Source organism: Accipiter gentilis, chromosome 6 (genome assembly GCF_929443795.1).
Source record: "Accipiter gentilis chromosome 6, bAccGen1.1, whole genome shotgun sequence".
NCBI lineage: Eukaryota > Metazoa > Chordata > Aves > Accipitriformes > Accipitridae > Astur > Astur gentilis.
The window spans coordinates 34628260-34651800 of record NC_064885.1 but is presented as its reverse complement, the minus strand read 5'-3'; the positions used below and the strand labels follow the sequence as shown (position 1 = coordinate 34651800).

Here is a 23541-nt window from a genome sequence, read left to right as displayed (position 1 = left end):
GCTCTGCAAGGCCATGTAAAGTGTAGAATAAGTCAATAGATTTAATAATAGAATGAGTTACCTGGAAAATATGAGATGCAGCAGAGCTGCTCAACAGGCCATGAACAGTGTTTCCAGCTTCCCCCGCTGTATAGCTCCAACCCAGGATTGGTTTGAAACCCAGTCAAGCTGATCAGTAGAGACAAGTTGAACAAAAGATGAAAAATGAGCAAGAAGCAGGTGCTTTGCTGGCAAAAGATTAAAACATGCAGAGTTTATAGAGACAGATGTGTAACAGTTAATGGGAAAACTTGAGGCTTTTCTCAGAATTGTGTAAATATGGGACCTTAAGGTAAACTGAACAAGAGACGACTGACCCGAGGCAGACCTTGAAATCTCAAAGATGAGAACTGGGACCAGACAAGACGAGAGAACTGAGACAAGAACTAATTAAAGGACTTTGATGAGCAATAAGACCTGGGAACAGAGATTCGACTGAAAACTTTCAAAGATTTTGGACTGAGATAATGGGTGGTAAAAAGGTATATAAGACTGAGAAACTTTTGGAGGGTTGCCATTCACCGTGGTGGTGGCCCAACTCTGAGTTGTTAACAAAGCAAACCTAGAGAAACCCATGACTGAGGATTCTTTGACAAGCAGCCTTTGCTGGCTGGTTCGGTCCTGCTCCAAGGACTGCGCTTGTTGAAGACGGATCAGCCGGGAGGGCTCACCATTAGCGTTGCACCCAAACGCACTCCTCAGTAAATAGCAACGCCCTACCTATGTCCCGTGAAGCGCCTCCTGCAAACCCCAGCCAAGCTGGGATGGGAGCTGCGCAGGCAGGTCCCGGCACGCGTAGCTGCACACCGGAGATCTGCAAGAGGAGAGCGTTACACCTGCTCGCGTGTGGGGCTGGATTTCCAGCCCTGGGCCTTTGCCATGGGGCCTGCTCAGGGTGGGGGGAACAAAGGAAGCCCCACACTTGGGATCTGGTGTGGTCCTAATTCTTCATTTTCTCATACCAGTATTGCACTGCAGTAACATGATAAGGCCAATGACTTGAAAACTGAAATGAGGTGAAGTTTGCCCGCAGAAATCTGGATACCGGCTGAAATTAATTCCAATTTATTTTGCTCTCTCTATTTGCATTGTGTTTCTACATTCTCATTTTTACCTGCTTGCCCTTGATCCACAACATGCATTTGGGTCAATTAACACTCCCTAATAAACCACTGGTAGCCAAAGGTATGCAGATAACATGGGATTAACTATAATAGAGTTATCCTACAACTTCCTTGCCTTACGGCTGCAGCATTAGCATACTCAACTCTCAACTGTCTGTGTGAACCTTTGAACTCTTCAGAGTCCCAGGGATTCAGGAACACCACTAAGGGAGATAGGTAAAGGAGAAAAACACTGTGCCTTTTGTGACACAGGTGTTGGACAAATAAAGTTATATTGGACAGATGTGTGGATTTTTTTTTCAGCTGTCGTGATGTGCCTTTACTGATACTCATTTATTTTGAATAGAAAGAAAGCTCATTTGACTTGTTACTTCATATAGAGACATCAACCACAATGTTTTGTACTAGTTATGATTTTTATAAATTTCAAACAGAGTGTGGTTCTACACAGGTCAGGATGGCCTAATTACAGGAAGTTCATTTGCACACTTTTTTCTTGTAATAAATTCATACATTCTGTCTTGACTGGAAAAAAAGGACAGGTAATTCTGTGCTCTTTTCCTGTCTGATTATCTCTCATCAGTCACAATATACAAATACATCATTATCAACACCATGGAAAATATGTAAGAAAAACAAACTGTACCAATTCTCAGCTGGGGAAGAGGAAAACTTAGCAGCTATTTCAGCTCCAGCTGCAAGAAGAAATACACAATTTGGCTCTTTTTTCTTCTTATTCTTATATATTTCTAATCGTATATATATATATATTTGAATTCAGGCTTTGAATATTTTTGGAAAGGAAGCTCATGGCCATTCTCATACCCAATCCTGTTTGAAATCTCAAGAGTCTAAGAAACTTAGGGAAAATAAAATGGCTTTTCATCACATACACAACCAGAATATAAGACACACGCACAGCTTTGTTGTCACTGGCAAGAAAAGCCAGTGTTCAGACGTGGTTTGGCTGCAGCGATTTATGATCAAGACAATGACCATTGGTCTAATTCTCCACCCAGTGGGGTTAGATGTGAGAGGAGAGGATCAGACCTGATTACATTTTAGCCTGGTTTACTAAAAGCAAAACTTGCATACCATGGCAACTGCCTCTCTATCTGTTTGTGATTACCGCCAGTAAGGAAGGAGTCTGTTGCCCAACTACACCTGACTGAGCAGAGGGCAGAGTTCTGAGGATGTGCAGTTTCTGCAAGTTTCACAGAAGACAGCAGCAGAGCAGAGGGAGGAGATCCAAGTCAAAACCTCAGCCTGGAGGGCAGGTCTCACTAGTCCGGACCCAGAGAGAACAGCCAGGCAGCTGGCACGGACTTGCTGGTCACAGCATAGATTTACCTTGGATCTTGTATCTTCTACAACTGAACCGTAGTGGCAACCATTACTTTTAAATGAATTTCTGGTCACTATATAATCTCCAAACAACACTGAAATGAAATCCATATTTGAAAACTATGATTTTTAAGTCCATCTACCTAAAAATGATGGTGTCAAAGACCTACGTACAGAGTAAGTATACTTAACGTACATATTAGTCTTGCTGGACGTTACCAAATCATATTCTAGACTGTACATGAAGATTCATACCCTTAATTATCACCTTGCTTGCCAGAAACACACTAATTAAAAGACTACCCTGTCTACTATTAAAAAAAATAGAAAGTCATCAAACCCCATTTTGTCCTGTCAGCAAAGCCAGAAGGTTACTTCTTGTTGGCTGCTCTCAGACTTGTCAGCAGCCTGATCCGTCATTGAACCTCATTCTTTAGAAAAGCCAACCCAGCAGTGCGGCACCGTCTCACTGACATTTGCACCGCAGGCACCAAGCAGGCAAAGGGCCCAGGTCACTCCCCAGCAGCAGCTGCAAATGTTGCGGTAGGATCGAGTTCGGAACACGGAGAGAGAAACAGGTAGCTGCCTTTGGCTCACCAGCATTGCAGGAAAGTTAAAGACACAATTAATGGCTGTGGGCTCCCTGCTCAGGTTCAGTAGTGTCCGAGGGTGGCTGTGATACAATCAGCTCCCAAAGACCGCTGAGACCGAAGTGCTGTGCCACTGCTGCATGCAGCCACGGGGCAGTGAGTTACTTGTCCTCCTCAGGACATTCATGGTGCAGGAGTGACTCAAACTTTGGTCCAACAGGATAAAACATGAGATTTGGGGAAAAAAAAAGAAAAAATTAATGTTTTCAAAAGCAAAGCAGGGAGGAGAATTGTTATAATCCAGCCCATACCTTGCAGTTGTCATGACGAGATGGTGAGCTGGGAGAGAGGAGGCATTTCTGCAGCAATCCTCTTCCCTGCTCCAGCTCTAGACTGCCCCACAGAATGCCACCGCGGACACTCATGGAGGGCACAGCAGGACATATGGAGTTGAATGTTTTGCTCTCCTCTAGAGGGTCCCCAATTTTTGCATACATTCTAAAATTTAGTATCGGAATTCAACACATGGAAAATCCAATGGCTCCCATTTTACAGGAAGGTATTGAGGCACCGGGGGATATAGGACTAGCACACTGTCACCCTGCACCCAGCAGAGATAGGAATGAACTGACAATACCTGATTTTCCATCTTCAGTTCAAACAGATACTTCCCACTACCATTTCACTGTTAGAATGAGATTCCTCCAAAGAAACTCCAAAGTGCAAGTTTGCATCTTTCCATGTCTGCCATGTCACAAATCCTAGTTTTGGCAGTTTCATATACCCAGGGTAACCCTTCCCCATCTCTCTCCATCTCACACACACACACAACAGCTTACTATATTTATTTATGTGCAATCAGAGCTCCCTCCCCCTTTCCTCTCCTATGCTTAGGGCAGGGGTAGACAGAAGCACTTTTATCAGGCAGTGCAAAAATTACTGAAAGTAATACAGAAACCAAAATTAACTCATTTTAGGGAGAGGATAAAATAATTGCACTACAAGAAAACATCACTGCATATTTCCTTCGGGGACTGAGAAGAACCAATTCTTCCTTCAAGATGCTTATAACTACAGTAGACGAAGAGGATTCATGTTCCTGAGAGCCTACATGTCATTTTTAAGGTAAATGACCAGCACAAAAGAGACAAGCTTTTATCTCTGTAGGACAAAATTAGCTTCCAAAAAGGTACAGAACTCTCAGGTCCTTCAGTCATGAACGGAAAATGTCAGGCATCACAGAGTGTAGATACTGAAGGTTAGAAGAAACATGGGAATTCACCACCACAGTGCAACTCATCATTAACCAACAAGCCTTCACAGGCAAACAAAATCTGAATAAACCTTTACCTTCTCCAAGGCTTTTTCTTGAATGGGACTATCTACCTGCTTCACAGCTGTCCTGACTCACACACTAAGATATTTGCAATGCCAGCCTCCACTGAGACACAAAGAAAAACACTTGGGTCCCTGCAAAGATGATAGCAGAAATGATACAGACTCCTACTATTTTGCTCAGAGGCTCAGTTACTAAGGGGCGGGTTTTGGTTTTGCTTCATCTCCATTTTTAGTGCTTTCATGCCCTTTGTTATTTACATAGAGCACCACTAGTCTCAGGGTTAAACAAAAAAATCCCTAATAGTGAAAGCCAGTCACTCACTCTTGAGCTTCTAGGGTCATTTTCACCAGGCTGATCTTTGCCGGTTTGCAACCCTTAGTTAATACTTATCTTTACTACAGTATTAGCAGCTTTTGTGGGACCTAAGACCCAATTACCATGAAAATGCTTTCATGCCTTAACAGCTGCTCTAAATGAGCTAATGGCTTGTATAGGAATAATAACATCTGTAATCACTTTATATTATATATTACATCCTTATGTGGCAGAGATTTGGTACAGTCCTTTAATCAAATGTCCTGGAAAGAAGTATTTAACAACAACACTTTATCCACTCATTGGAGCATCTAATGCTCACTGCCTATTTGCAATGCTTAAGTATATTCCAAATGGGGGATGAAATGTATCTACTCCATAGCCCAGCACACAAAGAAAGCATGCAGTCTACTCAAACTTATGACATTAAATGGCATTCAATTGAATTCTCGGCACCAAATGCAAAGGATTGTGATCCAGCAACCACAGACTGCAGAGGGAGCAGAGGAATGACTTGTATTGTAAAAAGAGTTCAAAATGTTGTTTGTCACAGTAGCTGTCACACATCTTTGCTTCCCTGCTAAGCCCTGCACCTCCATCTCATAGCCAGGAGTTGCCATCTGCATCATTCCAACTTAATGCTGTATGCAGCAGGTCGTTCACTGTGCCATGACAAAAGCAGTTACATCATTGCTGCGTGAAGCCTCTCTGATGGTCCAAGTCAGAAGTTTCCTTTCCACAACCACCCTAAAATGGGATGTTTTTGGTGTTGACCATCAGCAAAAAGGGCACGTTTCTGATGTATCGGCTGGAATTAAGGAGGACGGCGAAGGCACAGCCAGAGGCCAGCAAATGGAAAAACCTCCAGGCGACCCCCATGGTAGAGCAAGAACTCATAACCATGCGTATGTCCCTCTGCAGTGACTCGGTGTTCAAGCAAAGTTGCCAAAAGGTGCGTGCATAGTAACTCTTCAGCTCTGCTGTCGACCTAATTTAGGCCACATCTTCTGAACCAGTTTGATAATCAATGCGAGAAGCATTTTTCTCCTCTAATACTGAAGGTGGGTTTTGATGCTTTCTGGATGTTTAATGTTCCTTTCAAGTTTGTTTTTCCCAGCTTGCCAGGTGGACAGCACAGTTCTCATCTGTTCATGCTGATAAAGTTTTAGTGAATTATGAACCTCAGAGCTTGTGAGAAAGGCAACTTTGATCCAGTGTCCACCCAAAATAAATAGAGATGGATGGGGTCCTGAGGAAGGCTGGTCCTGCTGTTCAGCTGCCAGCCCTCTGTTCTGCTGGGAAGGTTTTGGCCACCTCACTCTCCTTGGTGTCTGACTCTACTGAGGCTGTACTGCAGGAATCGTTGTTCATGTCTGAAAAGGAGGACACGGGCATTGTCACTACAACACGTCTAAAGGATTTCCCATCTACAGTCTTGATGTTCATTGTTAAAAGCCTGAAATAAAGTAAAAAATAAATAATCACAATTCGACTGCTCACCTAATTCCTTCATTAAAGGCAAGGGAGGCTCTTTTGGCATGTAACTAACTGTAATGTGTGTGTGGCTTCATTTTTCTTTTGAAGCAGTAGACATGCCAAAGAAATGAGAGCCATAGTTAGGCACTGGGGTGAAGACAGAACTGACCTACTGTGGAGGAGAAGGAGCAGCAGTTACCAAACTCCCTTTAAACCACAGCAAAGAATCCTGGTTAACTTTCATAAAGATCTTTCTTCATTTTAACAACCTCCCCCACGCCCCCCCCCCCCAAAAAAAAAAAAAATTAAAAAAAATCGAAAGAAACCAGTAACTCAGAATAAAATGCTGGTAGCTCTCTATCACAGGTCCCCAGGGAATGGCTGTGCCAGATTTTGCTTTCTTCTGTTACCAGAATAAAAGCAGGACACATTTTGGTAAATTATATTTAAGGATGGGCAAAAATTAATCTAAAATTGTAAACCTTTGATCTGCAGTGTTGCTGAGATTCAGCTTTTCCAGTGCAACCTGTTTGGGTGTTAAGTCAGAACGAAAGCTGAAGAAAGGATGACTTTTAGTGCTGATTTGGCTGAAATCTCGCCAGAGCAGCCCTTCCTCCAGCCTTTGGAGCCAGCAGTGAAATATGATGAAAGCACCAATGGTTCATGAGACTTTAATGTTTTCAAACCTAGACCAGAACCACATCCCTGATGCTGATCTAAATTAAAACGCTACCTGTGTCTGGATGAAAGCTGCCCTGCAGTTATAACACACCCTGTCATATGACACACTTGGGCTAGCTGTAAAGTAGCCAGTCTGTGTACTGGCAGCCACAGGAGTTTGGTGGGGGATTCAAGTTCTGCCTAGGAAGGGGAAAACAATTAAGCCATGCCAAGGTAAGCTGCTGTGCCTAACTAGCTCTGACATCCATGGCACCAAATTTCAGGCTAACTCAGCTGCGTCACCAGAGACTGCAGCACAGACAGACACTCAGGCCGAGTACTTCAATACAGAAAATGCACTCTTTATCACATCCTTTTTTATCATATCCTTTTTTAGTATGAAAAAAATAAATTTAAATGCCAGTAACACGTCCTCTATTACCTGCATTGCTGTTCTTAATTATGTTGTTACTGTCCCCCTCTGCTGGCTGCAATATACTGGAAGGAACCCACTCACTTTTCTCAGAGACCAGTTTCTTCACTAACCTGAAATTCAGAGAAGAGTCAGTGAATTTCCCTACATTTCCTTTCCCTGGGTTGTGTTTCTTAGAGGTGCATGTTGGGCTGCTATTTCCTAAGCTAAGGAAGAAGACAGAGGACTCAGAGCAGTCAGTCCTACAGGTAACTGGTGACTAAGTTTCAGCAGACTCGGATGGTGACCCAGAATCCCAAATGAAGCTCACTTGCAAGCGGACTGTGTGACAAGGAAGCGGTGGCCTTGGCCTGTGTTTGAGACCATGGGCCAAATTCAGAGCTGAAGAAAATGAACCTTTCATATTGTCCACCCCCCTTGCTGTAAAATACCGTGCAGGGTGGATGGATTTATTTCACTTCACCCTATGGGACTTGCTCCCACCTCAGCTGCATGTCAGTTCTGAGTGAAAGGTCTGACTGCATAGCTATTTCAAGGAGATCAGATCTTCTTCCTCCAAATTACCCACAGAAGGAGAATTCAGATATCCAGCCAGGTCTGTTCCTAACACTCACTTGTCAGCAAGAGAGAATAAATACACCAAAACGTACGTGAGCTCAAGGTGGCCAGAGTCATTCCACTTTGTCAATCACATCTTATATTTAAGCCTTTAGGGGTAAAAATGCTTGCTGGTTCACTGCTGTAGCTCGATGGAAGGCATGGGAATTTTACTGATGTCTCCTATGGGAGCATGCTGCCTTTGACAGCTGTCCTTCTGGCTAGAAGGTGTCAAAAGCCCAAATATTCCCCTCCATTTCCTTTATGCAAACTTCTGTCCTCTTAAGCCTCATGTCACAAGCATTTGGGACGAAAGCCAACCAGGTGGAATTAACCAAAGCTTGTTGTATGTTCATGCCTCCCACTGCCTCTTTCATATTGTGGTCAATGGGGTGAGTGGATTTGGATTGATTTTGAAGAGGCTTTGACATTCTTCTGAATATTTTCCATCTTTTCCAGGAGGTTATGGCAGTTCTACCTGTCAAATTCTGTCTCTCTGCTGACTTACCATTGACCGTTCTCTCCTTCCTGCACAAACTGCACTAAATCTCCATCCTCGAGTGTAAGAGAATCCGGGAAACAGCTGTCAAAACTGCCTTCTACGCGAAAAAGATTGGTACCCTAAAAAAATGATGAAACAATGCACCAGTAATACAGTCACTATGGATGAAAGAACACTGTGCAAGAGAGAGCAAGTTTAGTTAAATACTGAATTAGGCATTTCAAGTTGGCAGAGATTTCTTCTGTAGGGAATTGTGTCACTTTTTATTCCTTTTATCCTGCCCAAGTTAAATATTATTCAAACTTAGGGCCGAACTGTGCTGTGTGCATTCAGTCTTTAGAATTAACTGGACAGCCATTATTCTGATATATAAATTGGGTTTGTGACACCAGGTTAAGTTATCTGGAAAAGTCTGAAATTACTTTTTTAAAGGCTCAGAGTTTTCCCTCACTTTTGTAACAGGTAAAGCTACAGCTTACAAGTAAGGGTGACTTTTTATGGTCCTGATCCTTATCAACAAAATAGTCTTGGAATAATCTCCCAACACCCATCTTCTGTATTCCAAAATATCCATTAATTTAAGGCTGATATGAACCCAAACTTTGCAGGTTAAATTGTGATCTTTAGAGAAAAGGAGGTTGCCCTGGGACAGGGCAGTGTAATTTGAAAAAGGAATTACATTGTTAGGGTTTGTCTCTTCCTCCAGGTCGGAAGAGTTGGAGAGTTCATCTGTGCTGGAGGGGATGGCTTCAAAATCTTCAAATGTGTCGAGAGATGGCATTTGTCTGCTGGGCCAACCTTTTCAAAGGAGATAAAACAAAGAGTTAGCTATCAGTCATTAGCTTCTTTCAAATTCAGTCTTTTAAAAATAATTGTCACAGGTTCACTTCCCACTATTCCACTTACTGAATTACTTGTACCTTTTTACAGCTTGTTCCCTCATTTTGCCATAAAAATTACATTGCAGCCATTATGCTGTCTCTAAAAGCCTGTAGCACTTGCTGTCATTTGTGGGAGGGCAGACTGTGTGGCCACATTGATGCCCACCAATACCTTCAGTGTTTAGTATTGCTAAATCTCTTCAGTTCAGGATGTACAAAAAGCAAGGACCAGGAATATTTCTGCGGAGCGAGTGCTGTAGCAAATGATAACTTTTGCTGACACGATTTTCAGAAGGCCATGCTCATTCAGTTTCCAGCTTACCTCCACATGTTTATCTATAAATTGAAGTCCAAAGCCATTGAATTTTAGTTGACTTCTTAACTCTATCTCACCCCAAGGTAATATTACCACCTAAGCAACTTACAATACTATAGCCTGGAGCAGGCTGGAGGTACAGGGAAGGGACAGAGTAAACGAGGCACAAAGACAATAAGACCTTAGTGGTAGGTAAAGAAGTTCTCATTAATATTTCTGCTGTTAGCAGTCTTATTGCATTATTTGTACCCAAAACCACCTCAGCCCAGTAGAAGGGACTTAATGAGAGATTTCCAGCCCAAGCACAACAGCCAGTCTCTACACCTACAAAGGCATGCCCAGAGGATGTGTCCCGAAGGAAATTCGGGCTGAGCCTTATAAGACCTGCCTGGCCTGAAGCTCCCACAATGGAAAAGTAACTCAGCCTCTTCTGTACACATGGCAGTCATGATCTACAGTTTCCTTCACACTTGATGCCTGTCCCTTTTCTGATGGGGATGACTACAGTCCAGCTAGAAGGAATCAGACCTTGCATCTACCAAGGGTTTCTGCAGCCCTGATATATACAAGCAGAATGCAGTCCATCAGATCACTACATGCCTTCCTACTTAATGTACCTGCTGTGCATTAGCTGATTCGCAGGGACCTGGGCTGAGCAGATGCTGAATCAAGTTCTTTACAGCCTGTGGGCCATTGCTCTCAACAAGGCAAAGCAGTGCTCTGACAATAAGGCACGGAGACAGAAGCTCACGCAGTGGGATTATGCATAATCCAGCACTCAAAACCCACATCAAAACCTGGCCTGAGAAAATACAAAACCCAAGCCAGGCACTTCAGACAGTAAATAGAAAAGCAACCTGATCTGGGAGAAATAGATTAATTGATTTATTTAATCCCTCCCCATACACATCGTCCCTACTACAGGCACTGGTTGGTGCAACACGGGGTCACGCAGCTCTGCAGCCCCTTCTCCTCCCTGCTGGTACACAGGGGCTGTGACTGCCCTGACCACTGCAATTCAGTTACAAGAGAGACAGTGACCTTCTTCCACCAGAGCAGCATCCCCAGTTATAACCCCACAGGTATGGTTAGGTCATCGATATTTTTCAAGGTGTAACCTAGCATCTGACGTGGCATTCATGTGCTGGGTTGTGAGTATCCCTGCCAACGTCTATACCAACAGAGTTTTGAGGCAGAAGAGACAATTTCAATTACAGACCATGGAGCATATAGAACTGGACCCCATATTCTGTATCAGTTGAATCACACCAGCAAAATACTAGCAACTGTCTAAATGTACAAGAAAACATTGATGCTAATTAGCTTTAAACTGCTACAGCAATTTCAGTTCAAATTCACATGTTGGGCTACAAACACCAAAAGAAAAAGACATTCAGTAATCTTTTGCCACTGTCATTTGTAGAAAGCATCCAAGGCAGAAACCTAAACAGCAAGGATTCCTTACAAATACATGCACAAGCCTTCCTCTTCCATACAAATTGCTATTCAAACTTCAGAGACTAAGAAATAGTCTGACTTTTGTGTACTTAACTCAAGCTATAAAATAACACAGATCAAATTCTGAGCTCTCCAACATCAATTAAAAGAATTCTTTTCAGCTGTGCCTGGGCTACAGAAAACCAGAATCTGGGACATTGTTTCTATACCTGCTAGTGATCTAAGCTTATTCTTTCATTGCTTTCTTAGGAAATAATGTTCATTAAAAGAGAAAAATCTCTTTAATTTAAAGAGAGTAAATATTATAATAAATGTATATTGCACTCTCAAATTGAGATGATAAATGTTTTAATTTTGTTTACCTGTCTGTGAAGCAGATCTAGGTACGGGTCTCGTGGTAGAACCGGTATTACATTTAGTCTGGGCCAATATGGTGTTCTCAAAAGCATCTGTGACAGGAAGTACAATTTGTGTCTTCAAGGTGAAATAGTGACCAGACAACCAGTACAAAGTGAATTCTTGTATCACCTTTGCAACTGGTAGTCTCTTTAACAAACAGGTGGACTGGGGTCCAACAGTTATAAGATGAGACACATGACCAACACAAATGAGTAAAAAGACAGTAGCATTCCACAGAAAAACTGTAAGTCTGAGAAGGACAGAGAACAGCCAAATGAATCAAACAGAAATGTTGATGTTAATTAAGGAAAATGATTGCTGGGTGAACAGTGCAGTGTTCTATTTCACTACAGCTTCCTTATGCATTTTTAACACATTTTCCTTGCAGCATTTCAAATCATTCTGTAGGTGATGGTATATGGTTTTGATGATGCCCATCCATACAGCAACGAAAGGAGACCAGGGAGGCTCTTCTTCCCAGCCAGAAATAAATTATTTCACTCTTGACGAATGCAATGCAATTTTGTGGGGGAAGTTTTTATCTAAGTACATCAAATCCTTTGCATTATTAACTCGGTCAGAGACCTTATAATAGCAGCAATAACTTCTGGTAAAGGGATGATAATGTTCATTGTTTCCTACTTAAAGAAACTCAGTCTGGTAAGACATGTTGTGTAGTAAGACCATGTTTTTAGCCAGTGAGGATCAACTTAGCTCTATCCTACAGATAGTACTTGCACCTTGAAATACCACCTACCTCTGTGGCCACATGGTATCTGTCAGTGAGGGAAGTGAGGTATAAACACCAGTTTGGGAAACTCTGGTGCTGGATTCCAGAATGATTTCAAATGTAGTGCCAGGGGTCACTGGCAAAAGGAAATATTCTGCAAACAGCAAAACTACTATTTTCTCTGCTGTCTCTGAATTGTTTCTTCCAACCTTTCTGTTCCAGTTTCCTCTTCTGCTGGGAGTGACATAGGAGATATCTCTGATATGTCACTGATTCCATCACTGACCTGGCCACCTGCCCTTTCTACCAAGGCTTTGTGCAGAGCAACATAACCCTAAGAAAGGATTCCTCAGCCTACACGTCTCTCCTCCCTGTCCTGCAGCAGGGGTACCTGACTGCTTGTGCCCCCACAAGGCAACATGCTCTGGCAAATGCTCATGTAAAGGAGAAAGCTGACAATGGAAGCTGGTGATCTTCCAGTGGCTGGGGAGTAACTTCCTAGTTTAACTCTTTGATATTGTTTATAAAACAGTAATTGATTAATCTGCTGCAACAAATAGGTGGAAATTCTGCTTGGCTGAAATGAAACACTGCACCTTAAATGGATATTAATGCACAGTCTAGCCTCTTCTCTAGTCTTCATGCGCATGGCTCCTGCTCCTCTTATTAGGTATAGACACTAGCAAGGGAAGAGAGATGCAAGCGGCCAGACTGCAGGTGAGGGTGAAAAGTAGTCCCTTGGCTCCCTGCTGCTGCACTCTACGCAGCGAGGTAGAAGCCAGGCAGAAAATCCAGATCCAGATGGCAGTCTAGAGCATAACTTCCCAAAACAGGCAGAGAATGGGAGTTTTAACTTGGGCCCATCCCTAGGTGGAAGTTGGTAAATATAACATGAGTGCAGGGGACAGGCAAGGGGGTGACAAAGCTGTGTTTATCGCAATTAAACAGATAACCAGACACCAAACCCCTAATGGACTCCAGTGTCGTCTGCCAGCAGTGATGAGATGTGAATTCAGTGAATAATATCAAAAGATTGCCAAACAGGTTTTCATGCAGCATGAAAATACTCATACCTTCAAACCCCAGGGGAGTTGGGTCACTCTTTATTTCATGTCTCTTGACTTTAACTGCAGGAACAAGGGGACCTGTGTGAAGTTTGCAGAGTCACAAGGCTGTAAATATTGTTAATGGAGAAACTTGCTTTCCCATTACCTGGAAACACTACCTGCCTAATACTTTCCATTTCACTCAGAAAAATAACCAGCCCCTACACTCTAGGGGCTAAACACCTCTCTGATGTGGATAGGAAACAGACCCCTTTTTGCAAAAGACATTAATACATAGTAAATATATCTGCTTCCTATCAGATTTCACAGATGTTTTCTCTCCCTCTTGTCCAGGAGATGGCACTAACACAGCCAGACTCACAATCTCAGCTTTCTACCCATGAGGCTGGCAGCGAAGAGATCACAAAAGCCAACGCTTATACCCCACAGAGGTGGAGAGCATCCATCACAGGTCAATGTACAGTGCTTCTCCTGTGTCCTGACTCCACATGTGGAGGACTGGTGATGTGATGGAGCTGAACTGTTAGCAGTTAGGATCAGCACCCAGCAGCATGCAGTAGCCTTGAATGGGATGACCCAAACACACTAGCTAGACTAGCTAGACTAGGCTGTTGCTGAGACAAGACTCAGGCTTCAGTTCTTCAGTCATCTGAAATATTTTCTTAAAGCAGATGCTGTAAATAAACCACTTAATTGAAAAGCACTAATTTGTTTTCTAGCTTTTAAAATCATTACAAATGTAGTTTTCTCAGCGTTCCAAGAAATTGCCAATAGTCTTGTGGCTGACAGCAACCTAGGGCAGGATTTTTTTACATGAAACTGTAACAAAGTTTGAATTTCATTGTAATTCACACATGCTCTCTAAACTACACTAAAGAATAACCTTTGATTGCCCCTTCTCTTTGTACATGTGTGCTTCTTTCTCTTCCCCAGCTTTGGAAATAGATATTAAGAAATAATTCAGTCTTCCCATAACTTAGTAACTGATCATGTATTTCTGAAGTTGTTGCTGAGGTCAGGAAGCTGTAGGAACCTCCTCTCCTGTGCTATGACCGTCATTTCCATGTAGTGATGTTTTAGTGTTACGGTCTAAAGAGGTTGGCAAAGAAACATTTGTATGTAGCAGTACTACCACATCCTTCCTCTGTCAATAAACCCAACCACACTCTCATTTCATGACAGCCTCATTGCACAGTCAAGGATATGGTTCATAAATACTGTGCAACCTTCTTCCTAACAAATATATAGCAAAGATTTTTATACAAATTAATTTGGCCATTTTTTCCTTCTATTTTGGTTTGTGAATTGCCCCGCAAATCTTAAACTCGCAAATCAGTTCCTCCACTTCATTCCAGGAACTGCCAAAAGATGGTATATTCAGAATCCAATGTAAGACTGTAAGTTCTGTTCTCAGAAGCAACTCTGACATGTAGGCATAGGTGCCTACAATCCTACTGATTTTCAATACAACCAGCTTGCCCAAATGCATGGTGTGATTCTGAGTTTAAATGTAGGCACTAGTGCAGTAACTTAAAGTAAATTCTGTAAAAGTGCCTTTTCTCAAAATAATAACAGCTCAAAAATAAGACTTTCATAAGTTCCCACACAAACTGCATAGAGTTCAGTGCATTCTGGGCACCTAGCTCCCTTATACATTTGAAAATTTCCTGGCAAGCATAATTTTTAATCATAACTATGATTATGCTAAATATTCTTAAAACTGGCATCTATTGCTACTCCATTTTTGGCTTGATTTCAGCCTTTCTTGCCATCTGATCTCTGCTATGCAATGAGGAGATTCTCTCCTTCATGAAAGCAAAAATCCTAAACAACTTTAAGGAAACGGAGAAATAATTTCTATTGAATTTCAGTTAATCCAAACTAAGGAGAAGTTGGAAACCTAACCCCACATCAGTCAAACATTAATCCAGTTTCCATAGAAACCAGCACTACTCTTCAAAGCCTATTATGGACAAACTGAGAAGAGTCACTATATATGCTGGCAGCACACCTTGATATACATTCAAAATGTCTTGGCCTGCCTTCCTGCAAGTGTTATACTGGTCCTGACTTTTCTTCTACTGGAACCACCAGCATTTGTAAAAATTGAGCCTGATGTACTCACTCTGTGAACAGCATTTGGCAGTAAATGTATCAGTCAGCAGGAAGGGAGAAGGGTAGCTAAGCAAGCAGCATGACAGTACCTTTGGTCACAGCAGAAGCATTAACTGTGGTGCTGATGGAGGAGGCTAGGGAAAAGCGACGGGTAACTTCTCTTTCCTTAGATTCTGGATCTGGGAGAATAGACAGATGCAATGCAGGGCAGGATTAGAGGTTAATAAGCACTGAGGGTAAAAGATGTCCAAAGCAAAGCAGCAGCGGGACAAGGGTAAACAAAAGGTAGGTTGCTCCTCTAAAACAGCCAGGAAAAATACCCTCAACAAATTGAAAAGCACAGAAAAGAGTTTATATGAACATATTGTCGAAGCAATTCCAATTGCCCCAATTTTAATACTTCAGAAAGGAGACTTATGCCAACTAATATTTTAGCAACCAACTAGTGTCTAAGTATAGCTACAAAACACAGAGAGATGAGCATGATGGTTAGAATGGTGCGTGTGTCTACAGATGAGGTTTGGATTATTTTAGACACTGAACTGCTCGTCCTGTGATGACTGACCTCAAATATACCGAAAAACAAACATGAATGGTTCGGAGTTCGCATTTGTCATTTCTCGAAGTTAACTGTGTGACTGCCTGAAAACGTTCTCTGAGCCCCCATCCTTAGTGGTGCAAATCAGCTTGGAGAAAGTGAGGGCAACAGAGCTTTTTTTTTGTTTACTCCAATTAGGATCCTGCCTTTTCTCAAAGTCTGCTTAGGAGTGAAGACACAACTTCCCCAGATTTCACTATGAGATGTGAGTAGCATTTTTTACTCAAAATATTTCATAAACAGATCAGAGGTATAAATAGACTGACTGTCAGCTACTGCTCCAGAGAGCACATGATGTTTCAAAACACACTGAGGTCATTGCACAGCTCTTAAGAGATTGTGTCTGCACTTCTACAGGCACATCAGTACATTTCTTGCACCTACCAGCTACAGCAGCAGCACTTGGGAGAAAAGGGTGCTTGCTTACAAATATTTCAGGATTAACTTTTTAGTCTCTTCTGCTTAAAACATTCTAGCACGTGTGTTGCATTAGTCAAGTCAGTATTTCCATTGAGACATGAGTAAAGCTATTCATATGCTTCATACCTCATTTTCAGTATGATACTCGAACACTTAACTCTACCAGCACACAATCTCAGCTGAAAATGGTATTAGAAATGGCTTTACACATTCTGTTGAAGGTTTTCAGATTTGTCAAAAACTATTTGTGATTTTTATGTTTTGATTTTTAAAAATAACAGAAAAACACTTATGTAAAAATTAAGTAGTTGTTGCTATTTTTACCAAAAAATTTCCTGTGATAGGTGAAGAGATATTTCACATGAAACTCTTTGTAGCACGCGCTTACATGCTTTGCTGAATCTTAGCCCAGATCTTCCTAGATGGTGCCTGTGATTCAGAGGGACTTTTCTATTCCAGTTGTGTCCTTTTCTCTTATCATGTCTATCTTCTTTTCCCTCTCTTTTTCTCCCCCCCCCCCACCCCGGTTAACTGGCATACAGCACTCGAGTAAAATAAGTTTCAGGTGATTTTATATTTCAGGCTTAAATATCCTGTGCAGAAATACTACTGTGAAGATTTCCTTGCCAGGGATCTTAAAATTCTTTTTCCCATTCCTCATCTTCACATTTCCTTATTTTAACGTTCAGTCATATAACGTTTCTCTTTACTTTGTTTTTTTCCATATTTCTGCCTAGTAAATGTCACTTTCACTATATGTTTCCAGTGGAGCAGAAATTAGCATGACTGGTTGAACTGCAATTCATATAATGTTTTATTATGCCAAAACATCAGGAAACCATATTAGCTCCTTAAAATCTCAGTGCAATTTTAACGGTAGATTAGCTACTGTAAAAAGACTGTAAATTCTGTATCTGCCAATGCACTTCCTTACCACTTTACTCATAAAAGCACATATATTCAAGTACATCCTTATTCACACCTCCTAAAAGGCTGAAGAAAAATGAGAGGTTAAACTTGCTCTCAGTGATAATTACAATGGGATGACTCCACATTTAGGCTGCTGTAACTGCCCTTTACTAAAATACAAAGAAAAATTCACTTTATAATTATGGTGTTGGGCTACATTTACACCACATCATACAGCTCTTGGAGACCTTGCACCAACTCCAAGGAATATGAGCTTGGCTCTGCAAACCGGGACAGCTAATGCTGACCCAAGGCTGGGGGAGATGCAGAGTACTATGAGAGTGGGCTTTCACGCGCTTTGGTTCCAGTGCTGGTATGGCTGCTTTGGGGGTCTCTGCACTGCTGGAGTGCAGGATGGTAAAGTTTCCCCTCCAGACATCAGCATTTCTTTGGCCAAAACACCAAGGTGTTTATATACAACATTTTCTACCCCAACTTATCCAGCCTGGGCAGACAGCTCTGCAATGCTTTCAGCATCCATGCTCCACTGCCAGTTGATATCCATCAGGCAATCTTGTTTTCCCCCTAGTTAGTCTTGTTATTTTGTTGTTTAAACCTTCCCTTTTATGCGTTCTGGACATGAACAGACACAGCAGGTCTGAAGCAAAGCACGCTCAGCTCAATATGGCATCTCCTGCCACGGCCAGTAACAAATCCCTAGATAAAGGGGTCAAGAGCAGGACAAGCTTATTGCAGAAACTTCTCTGTTACCCTCTCACAGCTTCCGATCTGCCCAAACAGCCAGTCCATATAGTGCTAACAGGGCTTTGCGTTGTCACTGCCTGCAGAAATGACCACACTGCAAATTATCCAGCTTATTTGCCAACTGGTTTCCTCCAGGCCAGGACCAGATTAGTAACTGAACAGCACAACAAAGTGCAATGGGACATCGTGTAACGGAGGTGGTTCACGGGAATCTCAGGTGACCAGACCCAGCAAGTCTTTGAGCTGAGAGTGCCTATAGCTTAGGGGGTATGAACTCTTCTGAACTGTGCTTTGCTGTCTGGAACACTGAATACAATGCAAGACATTTCACATGACAAGAACAATTCAGATAAAAGAGCAAAAGAGGCCCAAAACAAAATTGCAGATCAAAACTCGCCCAACTTACAGCATTATCTAGCATTTCTGAAATCTGTATTTTGTAATTGATTTCGCCAAGTCACAGGATCTGGAAACCACTTCCTGTTTTGTATTCAGAACATTGAACTGGTTTGGACATCTTGGATCTTAGTACCAAGTGCAGCCTTACCCTTGCGGCTAGAATCTTACGGCTGCACTAACTCTTGGTGTATTCTTATCTACTCTATAACATTGTCATTTAATACTTCTGTATTTCTCTTTTTATTCTTTCATCTTGCTTCTTCCTCCTTTGATGCTCGCCCTCTCCATCACTGCGCACTAACCCTTTGTCTCACAGAAGAAATGTCATTTATCAGAACAGGAGAAAGCCACATAATAACAATAAGAAGAGTAATTACACTATCTTTTCAGGAAGTAATTGTAAATAGTTATTTAATTTAATTTCTATTCACATTTCTTTCTTTCCTCTAAAGTCTCTTCCTTGTACAGCCATCAGAGGAACATGCAATGCTCTCTACTCATGGATATTAAATGTCTTCTAAATATTTATGCACAAAGACTCAGAACATACCATTTTACAGTGTCATATAACATAATTAAGTAGAAATGGCAATAAACCCCAGATCTTCTGAATTCCAGTTCCCCAGTGTAGCCATTAGGCCATGGCTGAGCAACATTTTAAAAAAAAAAAAAAAAAAAAAAGAGGTCCAACCAATGAACAATTTAACACATGAAAACCTCACGTAGTACAACAGAGATTATATTCTTCCCTTCAAGCCAGCAAATTGCTGAAAGAAGTTAGGCTGGTGGTTTAAAACAAGTTGGCCCTTGAGAGAAACTGGAAATAAACATTATTTGCACTGTGCACCAGTAAAAGACCCAACAAGTCAACTCAAAGTTTGCCTTGCCAACACTGCCGTGGGAGCAATTTTTGGTAACAGCATCTTTGAGAAGAGGAGCCACACGTGTGCATCAGACAGGAGCATTTTGGTGAGATGCGGCAGCACTTTAGGAAATGGTGATGGATGGCGCTATGGGATGGAGAGAACATTGTGGGAGTGCAGGAGACAGATGGCCAGAGACCAAATGCTGCGGGGGGTGATTTTACCTTTGGGTGGAGCTCTGCGGTTGGAAAGACCTTGCAATGTGAATCGCTTTCTAGCAAGCGCTGTGCGCTCAAGGTTAAGGCTGGTGGAAGCATCAACTAGGAGAGAGAGGGAGAGGGAAGAGAAATAAGGAAGGAAGGGTCAGCTGTTCAGCTTATGGGAAAGGAAAGGTTAGCACTGGATGACAACTAAAAATAAATAAATAAATAAATTTTGATTCAGTTCAAGCCTGAGCAAGACCTAATCAATTAGAAAGGTGACATGAGGTCAGGGTGATTAAACCAGCTGAGCCAAACAGAGCCCCTGGGTTGAGTTTGGCTCACTGAGTTTTAATGGAGAACAACAACAACAACAAAACAAAACCAAAGAAAAACAGGTGAAGGGATGTAGCTCTCATCAAAGGAAAATACAGTTTAGCAGCAAGCTCATTAATAAGGATCTAGTGCCTTTTACTATGAGAACACATCATTATTGTCGGAACAGCAAGCTTGCAGGGAGAAATAAGAGAAGAAGCCTTGCAGCACAGGGCATGTACAGAGAGCAATCGTCACGAGCAGTCCCACTTCTGCTCTGTAGTACTAGCACTGAAGAGCCTGTCATCATCAGCTCATCAGCTGATACACTCTCAGCCTTACCTGCTGAAGCCTTCCTAGCAGCCTCTGAAGCTGGCATATAGTCATGCATTTGATCTCATGATTTGCTGGGATGTAAGGAGTGCCATGCCAGCAAAGCTTACATGCCAGGCTCCTACATGAGTAAGCCGGCCATGCCGCCTCACAGTCGCCTTTACAGAGATAAGTCACAGATGGCTCTAGGTCCTGAGACTCTGGGTTTGAAAGAAAGATACTCAGTTACTTGCATTGCGGGAAGCAGGTGGACCTAGATCAAACCCCCAGATCCACGCATTCCTGCCGAATTCTGCATCTGCCCCCTTCTTTGCGTGGGCAGGTAACGCACAAGGTTTATGGCAAGGGAGCAGGAGAAAAGCCATGTGTTGGCTGCCTGGTTCTGTGCCTTAGGATTTAACCAATAGCTTTTTCCTCCTCTTTATTCTATACGCTGCCAAGTGAAAATCATTAGAGGGACAAATGAAGACCGGAAGTACAAAGGGAACGTGAAGAAACGGTGAATCCACAGACAGACAAGCAACAGACAGACAAGCTGTGCTTCCCAAGAAAAGCGCATCCCATCACTTCCTGATTTGCAGCCAAGATAATATCCAGGTTCCGAGGTGCCTGCATGCATAGGTGGGTGTGAGATGAACAGATTTTTAACAATACAGAAGTATTATGTTGGTGTGGTTCAGCTCCTTCTAGCCAGTGGCCTGATGCCGGCTTTGGGCCAGGCAGGTGCATCTGGCGAGGAACTGCTACCGAGCGGCCGTTTCAGCTGTGGGGCTGCCCACGGGTGTACTGGGAAGTGTTTGACTTTCAGACTGCCTGTGTTGGCCTAAGAGCCATTCCCTGCCATTGCTGCTTCCACTGTGAGGCAATCTTTGTACAGATACTGTAGCCTACAAAGAATCCAGAAACTGGTACATAAAATATATTTACTTTCTGTTTGCATAGAGCAAGAAAAGCCATAGTATTTCGTTATCACAGAGTCCCAAGGCAAGTACAACAGCGCATGTGTGGAGGGGGTGGCTTTATATGGTAGTTCTGCAGCTATGCAATTCTATCACTTCACTGAGGGACCCCTTAGGATTTCACAAGTCCCCACAGACATGTTGTCTCCACCTGAGTTACTTCAAACCTCTTCCTTCCTCCTGTAGGTATACCAAATAACCCTGGAAACCATTTCCAAACGTAATAAGTACCTGTGGCAAAGGCGGCCAACAGCATCCTGGGCTGCATTAGGCAGAGCCTTGCCAGCAGCTCCGGGGAGGCGATGCTTCCCCGCTGCTCAGCACAAGGGAGACACACCTGGAGTGCTGCGTCCTGTCCTGGGCTCCCCAGTACAAGAGACATGCACATACTGGAGTGAATCCAGTGAAAGGCCATGAAGATGATTAAGGGATTGCAGTAGCTGACATGAGGAGAAAGAGGGAGAGCTGGGATTGTTCAGCCTGGGGGCGAAAAGGCTCGGAGGCATCTTATCCAGTAAAGAAGTGGAGCCCAGTGACAGGATGAGAGAGGCAATAGGCACAAACTGAAATATGGGAAATTCCATTTAAAAATATGAAAAGCCCCCTTTTTTACTGTGAAGGTCGTTAAAGCCTGGAGCAACGTCCCCAAGGCAGTTGTGGAGTCGCCATCCTTGGAGCTATTCGCAACCCAACAGGACACGGCCCTGAGCAACTTGCTCCAGCTGACCCTGCTTTGAGCAGGGCAGTTAGACTGGGTGGTCTCCAGAGGCTCCTGCAGGGCTCGGCTCCCATATACCTTCAAGTGCGTAAATCGACCAATCAGGTCCGCACAAAACACTGGTTTATATGTAGATAACTCAGTCACAGGCACTTATCCATAAGAATAATGAAACTGAAATAGCTTGCCAGTAGCGCCCTCCCCCTCTGTACTACGGAAAGAAAACAATATTTTAAAATAGATTATTAACTCCATAGATATTGGCAGCGTTACAGTCAGTAGGCGGCACAAAAGAGACAGTTTTGGCAGAGCACCAGTCTCCAGAAGGCCGCAGCACGATTCCTTTGCACGTTTGAAAGCAGGACCTAACTGTACGTTTTGAAGGCAAGTTCAGCCCCGGCAGAGTCCCAGCTAGAGGTGCCTCACAGGGACGCAAATTAAAGTTTCGGGGGGACATCCGAGGCCGGACAGCCCCTCCGCTGGCGCTCCGCACCGCGTGTGTCGCGGCCCAGGACGCAGAGGAGCACCCTGCAGCCACAAAGGGCCGGGACTCGCTGCTCGGCTCTGCGGGAGCAGCCACACGGCGAGGGTGAGGAGGCTCTCGGCTGAGCTAGCAGGGATTACAGCGAGAGCCCCGAGGAACGGGTCATGGGAAATCAGAAGGCAGAAGAACGGAAATCAGCACGTAGGGTGATCCCAGTTCCCGCGCTCTTGCATAAGCTGGACCAGTTAAAAAGCATCAGTAATTTTCCTGGAGTTTTTTTAAAAAGGGGGTTTATGACTTTCAAAGGAAAGGCTGCTTTTCAAATTTTGGGGTTTTTATTTTAAAAAGTTCATCCTTTTAAAAAAAGAAATTTTTACTGAAACAGGGTTTTAACATTGGATTTTTTAAATGAAGAAACCATAACTTTCTCCCCAGAATAAAAACTTAGTGCAATGAAAAAATCTTTTGGTGTATAGCCTATATTTCAAAGAAAAAATATTCCACTTTTTTAAAATTTATTTTATTTTTTACCATCTCTATTTATAAAAGGGGCTGCTGTTACTTTAAGCCTGATTTGGACATTGATCTCTTAAGACCTCGCAATTTTCTTTTTTTGTATTATTAGAAAAGTCTTTGCTCTAACATTTCAAAATACCACCTAAAAAGCGAAACTGCTGTTGAAAGACTTTCTGTTCCTGCTACTGCCAGATGAGACCCAGTTTCTTTTTAGTGTTCATTTTAACATACATTGTATAGAATATATGTATTGTATTTATGCCCTCAAATAATGGAGGGACTTTCTGTGACCGTATGTGCCTTTATTTACCGTACACTAGAGGGGAACCTATACACAGAGGAGGCAAAAAAAAATCTCTTTGACATAAAGCGAGGAAATTGGTTAGCAAAGTCCATAGACAATCTTAAATATGGCTAGAAACCAACTTAGCCAGGATATAGAAGATTAAAATACATATACTATAGCAACCCCCCCAGTTCTATTTTTAAAAACCACAAGTTGTATAAAGAGGACTGTAATGCATCAAAACTTAGACTTAAAAAAACCTAAACTGGTAACGCTTTTTGGTGTTCAGGAAGTTTCATGGTACAATTACTCAGCTTTGTAGCACTGTTTATTTTGACTTTGGGTTTAAACAACACACATTCAAAATATCCTCATCAAACTCCAGAAATAA

General features: G+C 42.6%; 1 protein-coding gene across 13 annotated transcripts in view; it reads right to left on the bottom strand.

Moving 5' to 3' along the window:
• LOC126039961 (guanine nucleotide exchange factor DBS-like) overlaps positions 1–23541 on the bottom strand; it is a 210890-nt gene that overhangs the window by 20882 nt on the left and 166467 nt on the right. For 6 of the 13 annotated variants that reach the window (XM_049803865.1, XM_049803868.1, XM_049803863.1 and 3 more), the window contains 8 exons: positions 19564–19659; positions 15475–15564; positions 13277–13348; positions 11437–11523; positions 9099–9217; positions 8426–8538; positions 7330–7433; positions 62–6124 (listed from right to left, as the gene is read on the bottom strand). In XM_049803865.1, coding sequence (XP_049659822.1) covers positions 6024–6124; positions 7330–7433; positions 8426–8538; positions 9099–9217; positions 11437–11523; positions 13277–13348; positions 15475–15564; positions 19564–19659 — 782 coding nt within the window. In that variant the 3' untranslated portion in view covers positions 62–6023. Of the gene's footprint in view, positions 1–61; positions 6208–7329; positions 7434–8425; positions 8539–9098; positions 9218–11436; positions 11524–13276; positions 13349–15474; positions 15565–19563; positions 19660–23541 lie in introns of those variants that run through there. The other 7 variants (XM_049803869.1, XM_049803870.1, XM_049803872.1 and 4 more) reach the window with 7 other exon arrangements.